Raw genomic sequence first — 14,974 nt, 5'->3', positions numbered from 1 at the left:
CTTTTTCAGGGCACCCAACCTATCAGCTAATAGTTTCATGTGAAAAAACCTGAAAACAAAAATGTTGGAAATGTCAAAACAATTCATGTTATTTCTAAATGAACCATTTCGACGTTTCATTTTGAATTGCCATTCAACACAGTTCATTTGACCCAAATGAACTTTTCATTTTCTTGTTTTGTTGAGAAATTAAAAACTTTAGTTTCCGTTTGAAGTACACAGAATTTATTGATTCGGTTACAGAACCAAAAAAATAAAGGATTTGCTCGGCTCCACATACCCGATCCTAGTGTGGATGTAAGCCTAGCTTTCTAGAATTCTAGAAGGGGAATCCAGTGTTGGGGAACATTTAGATTTACTTTTCCGTGAAACCTTAAGTGAATTAAGCATCCAAATTCCACTGGCTTTTAATGGGATTTGGGCACCTAACTCGCTTATTCTGCTTTGAAAAGCCAAACCTCACTGTCTTATCCTGCAGCCACATGCCAATCTCTCTGATTTAGCAGAATAACTTCCTGTATGATACCATCTAAGGGACTTATGAACACCTATCATCTGGGGAATAGACATGCAGGCTGTGGACTGGAGAATGCCTCTGCAGCACATTCTTGGATGGCAGCGGAGGCTTGCACTGGATTGATTAATTGCAGATTCCAGACAAACTCCAGATGCCTGAAGGTGAGGTTTGAATTTTGCTTGTATATCTGTTGATTCTCCCCAGCCTTCTCAAGCTTCTGAAATCCAAACAGAACCCAACTTCAAAAGTTGTGCTGACTATGAGCACTCTCTCTCCTCCACTTGTGAAACAGGGAGATTTGGCTAAGGTCGGTCTTGCAAGGAGTGCTGGAGCCAGAGGTGAAAGTAAGCCAGTAGAGTCCAGTACAGCATACACAGCTGATACACAGCCGACCGTACCAGCAGGGGGCAGCTTCCCCAGGCCAACAATTTAAAAGTGCCCTGGGCTGCCAGAGCCCTGCTGCCGGAACTATGGGGTAGTGGCAGCCAGGAGCCCTGGGGCTCTGGCAACAATTTAAATGGCCCAGGGCTCCCGGCAGCGGCCAGAGCCCCTTGCCCTTTAAATCACTGCCAGAGCCTCGGGGCTCCTGGCTGCTGCTACCGTTACCATGGGCTCTGGTGCCAATTTAAAGGGCCCGGGGCTCCGGCTGCAGTAGCAACAGTAGGGAGCCCTGGCCCTTTAAATCACTGTCAGATCCCTGGGGCTCCCGGCCGCTGCTGCTACCCCAGGGCTCCTGCAGCGATTTAAAGAACCCAGGGAAGCTGCCCCCCAGGGTAGCGGCAGTGGCCAGTGTTATATCCTTGGGGCAGCCGGTGTAGGAAGCAATCACTTGAGGCCAGAGAGCAGACAGCTAACCAAAACCTCCATTTTATTTACAGATACAGAGAGCTCACTCAGACGGTTGAAACCGGCTGAGCTATCCCTTAATAGTCTAACTCAGTTGCCATAGTAACAAAACCCATGACAACCAAATACACAACAGCCAGGAGCCCTTGGACTCTGGCAGTGATTTAAAGGGCCTGGGAATTTCAAGAGTCCGTCCCCTGAGTCCCCCCATACCTTGCTCAGGACCCCGTCCCTGCATACCGGTAAGTCCCTTAAGTTACTTTCACTCCTGGATGGAGCACTTTCCTCCTGGGAAAGTATAGTCCTTGGACGATGCCTGAAGATGAATGAGGAAGATGTGGTAATCTAAAGGAAGGGAGGGAGTTGCAGATTGTCTTGGAGAGGTGCAAGTCATACAACAGTGTAGCGCTATACAAGAACATTTTAACCTCTTCTGTGCCAGATCGCACTAATCTGTGCCTCTTAAACCAGTTTAGGACTACATCTTAGGTTTTGTAAAAATTTATTTTTAAAACTATAATTAGAGATAATTTCATCTCAGATGGGGAAAACAGACACAGGGTGGTGAAGTGACTTGCCTAAAGTCACACAAATCCAGCAGCGTTGGGAATAGAACCCATTAGATCTGTATACCAGTCTCCTATTTTAACCACTAGACAACTCTCCTTCCCTAATACAAACAGAATTATTTTCAAGACACTTTTAAAAAGTTTCATTGAAAATGGGGGATTTTTAACTATTACTCATTCCCTTTAACTGTCAGAAACTACAAACCAACAGCCAGATGCTGGTGCCTGAGAACCAGACAGCGAGGCTAACTAAACACAGAGCAAAAATAATTTAGTCTAGTTTCACTTTCTAACAGGAATGAAATAGAAATGGGAAACAAATGGTCTGTTAAAGAGAGTAGGAGTTTCCAATGGGTTCTATTTTAAGAATCCTGTCACAGGAAAAACACTGAAGGAAACTGTAATATTACCGAATCAGATTTATTGGGACACCGCAAGTACCAAGTCCAGCATACACAGGCAGGACTGAACATCCTGCTAAAACCCCAGGTCACAACAACAACAACAAAACATACAAGACAACAACTTAATACTAAGATAAAGCTATAGCATCATCTACTCATGTAGGTGCTCTCTACACTAAACATTATATTATTTAAAAATACAGGGTCAAATAAGTTCAATGCTACATTACTCCAGTTTGACACCTGTGTAACTCCATGGTTTCAATGAAGCCATGCTGGGGTAAAACTGAAGTAGCATAGTGGTGAATCAGGCTCTTGATTTTTATTTTGACATGGTGCTTTTAACAATAAGGCAATTGAATTCAACATGGCAACATGACCTGTGGCCTTTTACCATTATTATATGGTACATCAAGGGTTATATCATGAATGATGTTATGCATGCGTGTAGTTTACTCACACAAAAAAAGGTAGCTGCCCAGGTAGGAAACTATTAGTGGCCATCGATTAGGGGGCATGTTCATTCAGATGATACTTCTGCTAATATTCGGTGCATCTAGATTTTAGAGATGGGTCCAGCCTCCCAGGACTGCATTCCAGGCTCTGGACTCTGGGGAAGTTCAGACTCAGCTCCAAACTTTGTAGATTGAGCCCATTCCTAATCATAGAAATGTAAGACTGGAAGGGACCTCAAGTGATCACCTCTTGCAGCCCCCTGCACTGTGATGTGACCAGGGACACCTAGACCAGCCCTGACAGGTGTTTATCCAACCTGTTTTGAAAAACCTGTAATGATGGAGATTCCACAACCTCCATCGGAAGCCTATTCCAGACCTTAACTACCCTTATAGTTAGAAAGATTTTCCTAATATCTAACCTAAAATCTCTCTTGCTGCAGATTAAACATGATTTCTTGCCCTACTTTCAGTAGACATGGAGAGCAATCTAGCACCATCCTCTTTATAACAGCCCTTAACATATTTGAAGACTGTTATTAGGTCTCTCCTCGGTCTTTTTTCAAGACTAAATATGCCCAGGTTTTTTAACCTTTCCTCAGAGATCAGATTTATCATTTTTGTTGCTTTCCTCTGGACTCTCCAATTTGTCTGTATCTTTCTTAAAGTGTCATGCCCACAACTGGACACAGTACTCCACCTGAGGCCTCATCAGTGCTGAAGAGAGCAGGACAATTCCCTCTTGTGTCTTACATACAACACTCCTGTTAATACACCCCAGAATTATATTGGCCTTTTTTGCAACTGCAGCACATAGTTGACTCCTATTCAATTTGTGATCACTATAACCCTCAGATCTTTTTCGGCAGCACTACTCCTCAGTTATGCAGCCAGTTTTTCCCCATTCTGTAGCTATGCATTTGATTTTTTCTTCCTACTTTGCACCTGTCTTTACTACATTTCATCTTGTTGATTTCAGATCATTTTCCAACATCATTTTGAATTCAAAATCCTGTCCCCCAAATTTCTAGCAACCATTCCCAGTTTGATGTCATCTTCAAATTATATAAGCATACTCTCCACTCCATTATCCAAATCATTCATGAAAATACTAAATCTTACCAGACCTAGGCCAGACCCTTGTGGGATCCCACTAGATATCAATGGTTTGCTGTCAAACTATAACAACTCTGAGTACGGTCTTAAGAATGAATTGTGTGTGTGCATGTGTGCACAGTATGTGTGTACTGTAATGTGAAGTCTCACCCTGTAGCCAACATCTTCTGTGACAACTGCTGTGTTGACGGTGCAGCCTGCCTGCCACAAGGTTTCCTTGATGCTGCAGCCATAGAGGAACACGTTCTTCTTCTGAGAGTGGCCATGATAGTCGCAGAATACCTGGAGATCAGAAAAAGGAACAACATTGACCATAAAACAGGAAGGATTCTAGCCCTTTAAATGGCAACGTGCAACAGTAGTGGGTTGACCAATTGCTAAAAAAACACCCATTTTTCAGAACTTCTCAGAGGCTCTCAGGCTATGGGGCATGCCCATAATGAACGCCAAACCCTGTTGATCAATTGTGATCAGACTTCCCAGGCTTTACCAGTCCACCTGATCCTGGAGGATTCAGAGAAGAGAGGGAGGTTTTGTTGCTCTGTTTGAAACACAAAGAATTGTGTCCCACCCACTGCCATCCATGGCAGTTCAGGATCCTACATGCATCTTATGATTCAATCAAAGGGAAGTTTGTCAAATTGCTTTTACTTCTAAACTTCAGTATTATCCTCTTGAGATCTAAAACCTGCACCCTACCAGGCAATCAATCTTCATTTCTTTACGTTTGAAATCTGTACTATATAATTTGCAGAAAAACACATCCATGCTATTACACTAGTAGTTATTGCATATTGTTATGACATTGTATGTATCCCCCTAAAGCAAAGCACAATACGTGACCTATTTTACATAGTCTAATCAATCAGTCTAATCCATCTCTTTAGCATCAGTCTTCGGGTAGCTAGGCGTTAAGCATATTCCCACTTTCAGTGGAATTTTAGATTGCCTTTATAAGCACATATCAAGTCCTCTACAAATGAAAATCAGGGTTTATTGACCTACGAGATAAATATTGACCCAGGCCTTGCAGAATAATCAATCTTGATGCTCGGTGAGATATGCATTGCTGTTGTATATATTCTCCATGTCTTCATCAGAAATACTGGAAAATCCAATAAGGAAAGGAATTTCAAAAGAAGAGCAATTGTTCTTTTTAAGCCAACATTCTAAATTGTCAGAAGATAGTGCTCCAGCAAAGTTTTATTCACTTTTGATAAGCCAACTGGAAAGCAAAGAGGAGCATCCAGATACCACTAGAAGAGAAACTTTAGAATAGACAGGCAGACAGACAGAAGCAGGAAGACTGAGGAAGAAATAAGCAGTGGATACAATCACAGTGGATGATGTTTTGCCATTGACTTCAAGGGGCCAAGATTTCACCCAGTATATTTATCTACCTGATCATTTATTTACCTTTGGCCCTTTAGAGACAATTAAATTTTACTGAATTTAACTGTAGCCATTCAGGATGCAATTATTTGCACACCAGGTTCTGTCAGCTATGCCAGCCAGTCCAGCTTCGACTGCCCACATCTGCTTCTCTCACGAGCACCTCCGCACTTCCTCCCATGCATGATAAAAACTCCACATCAAACTTCATAAACTCACCACCTCATCCTCTTTCAATTTCTACTTAACACCAAGTTCTGCCACAAAGCTTACAAGTTGCTACCTCCGGCACTGATTAGTTAAGCAGCAAGCTGCAACTTCTGATTTCCAGGTAAACTATTTATCTAACCCTCACCAATATCGTTGTTTCATCCAATTGCCGCCTCCTGTTTAACACCTAGATTGTAAGCTCTCTGGGGCACAGACTGTCTTTGTTACATATCTGTACAGCACCTACCTTAATAGGGCCCCCATCCTTGATGAGGATTGCTTGGCTCCACTGGAATGGATTATTACTATTATTATTATTGGTTGGTTCTGTTTCATAACCATGTCTGTCTGAGGGGCAGGGGGGTAGATTTTTCCAGTGCAAGTTCCCAGTGTAGACAAGCCCTAAAAAAGTAGGCATGTCCTGGACAAAGGGTGACCAGACAGCAAGTGTGAAAAATCGGGACAAGGGGTGGGGGGTAATAGGAGCCTATATAAGAAAAAGACCCCAAAATCGGGACATCTGGTCACTCTACCTGGACATGTGAATCTAGAAGCATATTCTCAGATCCATAATGAAATAGCAATAGTGCTGACACCTGGTGCACACAGGTACAATAGCAGGGAATTAAGTAAAAGGATCATTCCCCCAGTTTATAATGCGGACAATGCATGGAACAACCGAGCACACTACTATCAGGGTGGAAGTAGCTGTGTGCCTGTTATGTCTCATCACAGGTATGTTTTCAGGATTTAACAATATGGCAAACAAAGACAAAATGTTAATACCTACCCCCCATTAGAGTTTTATGCAGCTGTCCCTGCTATGTCAACCAGGCCACCAAACCCACACCACCCGGTAGCGCTGCTGATCCCATCACCCTCAACCAGATCTCCAACACTTCCTTCTTCCAGCATCCAGCACTAGACGACTTTGTTACTATTTCTCATAAGGTGGTGTCCAGGGGACCGAGTCATTACTAAACTCCATTGTACTAAACTATAGGGAGACATGGAACTACTCCTATATTTAATGGCTTTGCTGCATCAGGGCCAGAGTATTCAGCGCCTCGCAGGATTGAGCCCTATGGCAACATGCAACCTACAAAGAGAAGGCAATGAGGATACAAATAAAACATGCAATTTTTACACACAGTATGACTGGGATTTTCAAAGGAGCCTAGTTCAGTAGGAGTTGGGGACCTAATTCTCATAGGCCCCTGAATGGGGGCCTTCCCCCTAGCAGTCTGGTGCAGCACTTGCTATTGCATCTCTGCCTCAGTTTCTGAGAGCGGGGATTTTAATAAGTCCAGTGAGGCTTGTATATTGAACAGCATCCCTTCAAGGGTCTAGTTTACTTTACTCCAAAGGCAGAACATCACACAAAGAGTCCGTATCTCTCTGTAATTGGACGGAGAAGCGGCTGAGTCAGCCTTAGTGTGTCAACCCCAGTTATGCCCAAGGTCCCTTACCAGTGAGGCCTTCATGAGCCAGGACACTCTTCTGGAGCCAGGGACTTCTTGTGACTAGCTGGGGAAGGGTCTCTCCTCTTGGGCCAAAGTCCCCCCAGAGACCAAATCGTGACAATCCTTCCTCAGGACAGCATATCATTCCTTTTTTCCTAGGGCTTCTGCTGTTGCCTGGTGAATTCTTTCCTGGGAGCCAGGTTTCTCTGAGACTCAGCATTCATAGTCCCTGCCTTCTGGAAATGCTCCTACCCGGGAGCATTCTTCCTTGATTTCCTTTGCTGGTGAACCCTTCACCACCTTCCCCCTGAGAAGCCTTTACCATAGGAACCTTCTCTTCCTACATCTTGGGAATTATTCTCTCCCCTAGGAGTCTCTGTTCCCCTAGAAGACACCCCAGGATCAGCTTCCTTTTATCTTGGCCAGGTGCTTCCCTGCCTAATTAACTGCCTCTCAGTAACTCAATGAGTTGACCAATCCCAGGTGAACCTGGAATTGCCTTATTCTCCCTTGTGAAGCCTGTCAGAGGTAGGCCCCTGGCCCCATCAAAGGGCCAGCTACCCTCTGACAGCCCCTTCAAATAGCCCAGCCTTGCACACATTGGGGGTGGTGGGTTAATATGTAAATATGCATGAACCACACCCAGCTGCCCTCAACCAGCCCCTAATTATCTGGCTAATTAAATGTAGTGTCCCAGGTAACAACTTACATGGGCGGTCTGTTAGCCAAAGCTTGCTCATGTCCTGTCCATTCCCTGATTCTGCTGCCTACAGAACTCCATTGCTTGCACCTACGCTCGCCTGTCCTCAGAGTGTTGTGCCCTCATTCCTGACACATGGAGATCAGCTTGCTTCCCAGCAGTGAGTCCACTGCATTATTTACACCATTTTCACTAGATGATGAAGGCAAGGAGAGGACTGTGAGCACTGCGAAATCAGATGCAGATCCACAAACAGCAGCATTTCCAATTAAACAAACCCAGTTTTGCACAGACCCTGGACACACAGCCCGCTCAGATTGCGCACATATTTTGCAGAGCTATACGTAACCCATGCACTGTGAAGTAACTCCATCTGCAATGTTTTCAATTACCCTAAAATGGCCCCATCCAAATGGCTGCATTTACTACTTCTTTTAATAACAGAGAGACACTTTTCCAGCTAGTTTTTCATCTAAGCTATCAGCGACATTCAGTCATAGTTTAGGTTAACCACGGGTACTATGTGGAATTTATTCCTATGAATATTAAAGAGGATTTTATAGTTTCCATCCTATTTTGAGGCAGAACTCCAAGCTCAATTGGATATCAATTACCTGCATATTACTAACATGCAAAAGGCTCGTACATTATCTGCTTAAAATATTATTTTACATATTAGAAAGCACTGAGGGATATGGAGCTAGTCAGACAACAACATTGCCTGAGTGGTGCTAGCCCTATAATTTTGCATCTAGAGAATCCCACAGATGAATCCTAATTGGTAGGGCTGAAATGGGCCTGCTAGGTGATCCACTCCCACCCACCTGCATCAGTGCAAGATTATCATCTACACTGATTGCTGTGGGACTGTCTGCAGTATCTGCCCATGGAGCCTTATCCCCTTCAGTTGCCATTAGCTTCCAATGGCAACAGGGTCAGTATCACTGTAGCTATTTATGGGCAGTTCCGTTTGAAAGTTGTACAGAAGGCATTGAAAACTTGTTTTCATTTTGATTAAACTCACTTCGTTGTGTGATTTCCACAGGTTTTTTTCCCCGCCTATGTCCCTGTGACTTTACAACATTTCCCTATCACCCCCTGATGGTCCCACCTTTTCTATCACAGGGGTGTCCTTCTTGGTTCAGCCAACATAGAAGCCAGGTGCTGGACTCTGTAGCCTGATAGCAGAGCTCTAACTGAGGCATCTAGGAGTGGACAGAGAATGAACCTGGGAGTATGAGGCAACCAGCCTCTGCTCTAGCTAGGACAGTGTAACTCATGCCACACAATCAGACTCCAAAACGTGTCATCCTTTTCACCCCTCAAGAAATTATTCAAATCCAAGGTAAGAATTGACAGCATACTCACTTTTGCCAACTCTCACACTTTTATCACAAGTCTCACCATATTTTTATTATGACCCTGGCTGCCAGAGTCAAGCTATTCCCTGCAACTCTCAGCTTTCATTAAAAAAAGAAAGAGAGAGAGAGAGAGAGAAAAAGAAAAGTTTCTAGCCCTCATGGCCCCAGAGAAAATCTTGAAAATGTGACACCAGAGGCAAATAAAAAGACAATCTCTAAATATTATCATGGCTGGGGGGGCCTGACTCATCGCACTTGGGTTGGCAATACTCAATCAATTTTAGGCAGAGCCCAGTGGCTTCAAAGAATGATAAAGGCTCAGATTGTGGCTTTAAGACATTTGGTGGTAGGAGCCATGAAGCAGCAGAGCTAGAAGGAGAGGGAAGAATTATGTCTTACTCCTCCGTAAATCCTTCTGGGGCTCAGAAAGGAGCCAAAGCACTGCAGCATCTCTGCCTCCTGCCAATCCTTTCTCACTGCCCTACCTTCATCCCAGCCCGCCCACCCTGGGCACTCTCCCATTCAGGTCTCTGGCAGTAGGCTCATAGGGAGAGTCAGGTGGCAGCACAGTACAGCTGGGCAGAATACAGAAACCAAGTTTCACAACAGTTTCACAGATGGCTTTTTTCAAAAGGGGCCAATTCTTTGTTGTTCTTCAAAACTTTTCCACAGGGAAAACTTATCCAATTTTTTGGTAAACATTTTCAAAGGTCGGAATTCTCAAAGTGATTTTTTTTCTATCTCCCAAGTTTTGGTTTTGATGTTGAAACCCCCCTGCCTTGTGATTAAAAGACCAATGAAAATTGTCAATTTTTTTTAAAAGGAAAATTAAAACAAAAAATGTTAAATAAGCAATTTTGTCAAAAAATGAAAAATATCGAGAAAATCGAAAAGAGACAAGGTGGGTGAGGTAATAGCTTTTATTGGACCGACTTCTGTTGTGGGAAGGGACAAGCTTTTGAATGCCATGGAGCATTTCTTCAGGTCTGGGGAAGGTAACCAGAGTGTCTGAGCTAAATACAAGTTGGGACAGATTGTTAGGCATAAGGGGTTCAGATATGCTGTAGGAGAGCACTTAAAATAAGTGGGCTACTGAGGGTTTGCCGGCAGCGGAGTGTATCACAAATTGTTGTAATGAGCCATAAAACCAGTGTTTCTCTTTAGTCCATGGTTTTTAGTGTCTAGCATTATTAAGTTCCCAAACTCATCTTTTGAAGGTGTGCAGATTCCTGAGAGGAGGAGAACTGAGCGGTCAGATATAGAGCAACTGCTTTGTAAAGTGTTCATCCAATCTGTCCCAACTTGTATTTAGCTCTGACACTCTGGTTTCCTTCCCCAGACCTGAAGAAAGGCTCTGTGAAGCTCGAAAGCTTGTCCCTTCCACTGACAGAAGTTGGTCCAATAAAATATATTACCTAGCCTACCTTCTCTCTCCTCTATCCTGGGACCAACATGGCTGCATTGACACTGCAAACAACAAGAGAAAATCAAAACCATTTTCACAAAAAGATCATTTTTCATTTATATATTTGAATAATGTTGAGTAGCTCTATAGCTGAGCTCCTTCAGGGCAGTGTGAGGCCTTGCACAGGGCACGCTGAGACAATGATGCTGTGATGCCAGTGTGGTGTTTACTGCTCAGACTCCAGTGCCATTTGTTGTTATTATTTCTAAGCCTCAGCTGAGACCAGAACCACATTGGACAAACACACAGTAAGAAACAATACCTGCCCTGAGGTGCTTACCACCTAAAGAGCCAAGACAGGCACAGAGCAGGAGAAAGGAAGTATTATTATCTCCATCTAATGGATGGAAAACCAAGGCCCAGAGAGATTATGTGCCAGATTTTTAAAGGTCTTTAAGCCCTAACTCCCATTGAAAACACTAGGAGTTAGGGGCCCATATGTTTTTGAAATCTGGCCCTATATGACTTGTCAAGGTCACACACTGTTTTTGTAGCAGAGATAGGAACTGAACTCGAGTGCTAGTCTTCTACTTTAGCCATAAAACCATCCTTCCTCTGAAACGACACATGGTGAGTGCTGAGCCTGAGGGCTCTTGGAGGCTAACGTGAGGAGTCAGGGTCCTGCCCTAGAAGGAGCCCATCAGACCTTGTCATAACTGTATAGATGAAGGGGCTGGTTTAGGAGTGTGAGTCCCAGGTTTTCAATACCTAGATTTTTTGGTTGAACCTCCTCTGGAGTTGACTCAATCCTACATCAAATTAGTAAGGGTCTTTCACATGAGACTTAAATGCCAACATCCTATCCCCACTGCATGGACATTAAAATCCAGAGGGACTTTTCCTTAGAGATGGCGTTTGCCTTGGCTTCCTTGTTACACATTTGTCCTTCCATCTGTTTGCCAATCTCCTCTTGAGAAGGGGTTGCATTCCAATGGGATTTGTGTGTTTATAGGTTCTGAAGTGCTTTGAGATTCTTTGGGACTGAAGGTTCTAATCACTTAAAATACAAAATACTGTAGCAAATTCATGCCCAGCTTGGATGCCACAGCTGTCTGAACACAAGGGGACACTCGAACTTCACGGTGACAGAATGGATACAGTGCAGATCCTGTTGCTTCAAAACCACAGGACCATGCCACTGGGCTAACATAAAATCTCCCATTGCTGTTAGCAATAGATGGCTTTTGACACACAGCTGAGTTATTCTAATTCCACACAGAAGAGAGCAGAGAAGACACACACCAGGCTGCTCTTTATTCTAGTGAGAGTCCCCTTGCTGAAGAAGGAAGGGAAAGACGCAGTTCGCATACTGCTTTCTACTGGAAAAGCAGTTGCCAATTAAACTGGCCTGGTCTGAAAGGCTATTAGCTTTAAAGCTCTGTCCCTTTCTCCTTCAAGATATCATGCCCTGCTTTGAAGAAACTGCCCACAGATCACCGACATAAATGAGACCAAATTGCTCCATAGAAATCGTTTGGCTATCAGCTAACTTGGCTCCATAGCTTACTTTCAGAGCAGGGAAAGGTATTTTTGAATGTATGTAAACTAAAATCAATGTGCTCTTCAAAGAGAGAGAAAAATCAGTTTACCAATAGCCTGTCATACTTCAGGCCCAGAGCAAGAGAGAAGATGGAATCAATAGCCTCTCCTAACTCAAGAATACTAACAGCTTGCAGTGCATATGGGCGCAACCTCAGGATCCAGATACCACATTGATGGGCACGGGATAAAAACAGAGATTAGAGAGAAGAAGAAAGGATAGATAGATAAACTATAGTTGAAAAAGATTGGGAATGAGAATGAAAAAGTATATTAGATTAGATTAGATTAGATTAAGATAGCCCATGCAACGCCACACCACCGAAAATGATTGCGAGCTAACTCAAAAGTGAGCTTCTAGGGCCTGCGTGTCCTTCAGCTCTCCCAGGTGTCAATGTCTCCAGCTGCTGAGCTCCAGCACTCTCGCCTATGTTGGAAAGCCAGGGAGTTTCATTGTCAGGATGACTGCAGACTTTTTCATCTCTACCTGCTGTTAGACTGTGAGCCTCCTCCGTTGGACTCCGCTCATGAAGCACAAGGGAAATCTTCCACCCTGTAACTCTCCCTGCTCATCAGGTTGTTTGTGCCCATCCATCAGGCTCTTGCAGACTGAAGATCATTCTGGAATTTGCATTAGATCTGTTTGGTAGTATTTGAACCATTTTGCACTTTTTCCTCAAGGTCTTGGACCCATCTCCACATTCTTCTGGTCAGTGACCCTGGGCAGAGTGAAAACTTCTCCCAGACCCACAGAGGACCAGGAATCCTTTTGGGCTGCAGCTGTCTCATGAGTTTTTGCCACCCGCAGAAAAGGAATTCTTTTTTTCTCAAAAGTAAAAACACAAATTTTCACCAAAATGGCTTGACTGACAAATGTGCAGAAAAGGAATTCCACCGTGCAAAATAATTAGACTATTCCCAGAGGCCAAGGGACCCATCAATTGGATTTAAGTCTGGTGATTGGCATATTAAGCTTTAAAAAAATCAATGCAAAATCCTCACGCATGAACTAGCTTGAGTACCTCAACCACAGGAGAGGAGGAACCAGGGACGAGCTGGGCAAAATTTTTTGGACTAACCTTTTTAAAATAAATCTGAAATAATACAAATGTGTTGACATTTTCTAAGCAAAATGTTTAGATTTTTCAGTTTGAAACGTCTTTTTGTTTCAAATTTTACTGCAGTTTTATTTATTTATTTATTTAATTAATTTTTTTTAAAAAGGTTAAAAAACTGAAACATTTTGTTCGACCCATGATATAAAAGTTCAGTTCAGCCACTGATCTGAAAAATCAATCATTAGCACATCTCTACCAGGGACTTTAGAAAATCAGGCACTTACACTAGGGCAGTGTTTCCCAAGCTTGGGGCGCCGCTTGTGTACGGAAAGCCCCTGGCGGGCCGGGCCGGTTTGTTTACCTGCCACGTCCACAGGTCCAGCCAATCGCGGCTCCCACTGGCCACGGTTCACTGCTCCGGGCCAACGGGAGCTACTGGAAGCGGCGGCCAGTACATCCCTCAGCCCACGCCGCTTCCAGCAGCTCCCATTGGCCTGGAGCAGTGAACCGCGGCCAGTGAGAGCCGCGATTGGCTGGACCTGCAGACGCGTCAGGTAAACAAACCGGCCCGGCCCGCCAGGGGCTTTCCCTACACAAGTGGTGTCCCAAGTTTGGGAAACACTGCACTAGGGCATGCCATTCATTGTCATGCCAAAATGCACCTGTAGTTACCATGATTGCATATGCAAATACTCAGTTAGATGATTAACCAGGGATACACATGTGCAGTGCAATTGTGGGGATTGTGTTTTTCCAGCTTGCTAAAGTCAGGAACTATACTCCTCTACGAAGTCATCACAAGGGAGTTTCTCAACTCATCTACATAGCTCTTTGTAGAGATAAGGCTTGGGAAGAGCTGCTTAAGTCTCTGGTTAACAGATGAGTTTTGAGCTAACAATACCTTTCCAGCGACCCAAAGCTACTGGCTAGTTGTTAACTATGAAACATCCTGCTCCCATTGAAGTGAATGGCAAAAATGATCATTGACTTCAGTGGGAGCAGGATGAGCCATTTGGCCCTGATTCAGCCGGGGCTGGCTCTACAGTTTTCGCCGCCCCAAGCAGCGCGCCGAATTGCCGCCCCAGGCTGTGGGGGCAGTTCGTGTGCCCTGAGGATGGCAGGCGCGTTTCCGCAGGGACGGCAATTCGGCAGCAGCTTCTAATGTTTAGCTGAAGCCGCCCCGGACAGCTAAACATAGAAGCTGCTGCCGAATTGCCCTCACCGCAGAAATGCGCCTGCCGCCCTAAGGGCACACGGACTGCCCCCGCCACCCGGGGCGGCAATTCAGCGTGCTGCTTGGGGGCAAAACAACAGGGACTGCCGCCCCTTGCAGACTGCCGCCCCAAGCACCAGCTTGGAATGCTGGTGCCTAGAGCCGGCCCTGGATTCAGCAAAGCACTGAAACCAATGGGACTTAAACTTGTGCATAAAATTATGCACATGATAAAATGATGTATTGAAACAGGGACTAAATCAGATGAGGTATGTAAAAGATGACAGTGTGGCTGACGACACTGACTGGGCTGAATATCCAGTATCAGACTAGGCAGGTGGAAGATGACGTAGTGGCCCATTCCACGACTTTAAGAACATAAGAACATAAGAAAGGCTGTACCGGGTCAGACCAAAGGTCCATCTAGCCCAGTATCTGTCTACCGACAGTGGCCAATGCCAGGTGCCCCAGAGGGAGTGAACCTAACAGGCAATGATCAAGTGATCTCTCTCCTGCCATCCATCTCCATCCTCTGACGAACAGAGGCTAGGGACACCAGTCTCACAGACTTTGTTACTCTGTGAGCAACATTTAGTATTCAGCTGTTTCTCAGCTGCCTTTCAGATGGTCCCAGCTGGAAACCAGAGCATGCTGCCATGCTTATGG

General features: G+C 44.5%; 1 protein-coding gene across 3 annotated transcripts in view; it reads right to left on the bottom strand.

Moving 5' to 3' along the window:
- AGBL1 (AGBL carboxypeptidase 1) overlaps window positions 1-14,974 on the bottom strand; it is a 376,382-nt gene that overhangs the window by 160,074 nt on the left and 201,334 nt on the right. For all 3 annotated transcript variants that reach the window (XM_044981250.1, XM_044981251.1, XM_044981253.1), the window contains one exon: window positions 4,058-4,189. In XM_044981250.1, the coding sequence (XP_044837185.1) occupies window positions 4,058-4,189 (132 nt within the window). The remainder of the gene's footprint in view (window positions 1-4,057; window positions 4,190-14,974) is intronic.

This window comes from Mauremys mutica, chromosome 11 (assembly GCF_020497125.1).
Source record: "Mauremys mutica isolate MM-2020 ecotype Southern chromosome 11, ASM2049712v1, whole genome shotgun sequence".
Taxonomy (NCBI): domain Eukaryota; kingdom Metazoa; phylum Chordata; order Testudines; family Geoemydidae; genus Mauremys; species Mauremys mutica.
Note: the sequence above shows the minus strand (reverse complement) of the source record. Positions and strands in the feature narration are given on the sequence as shown.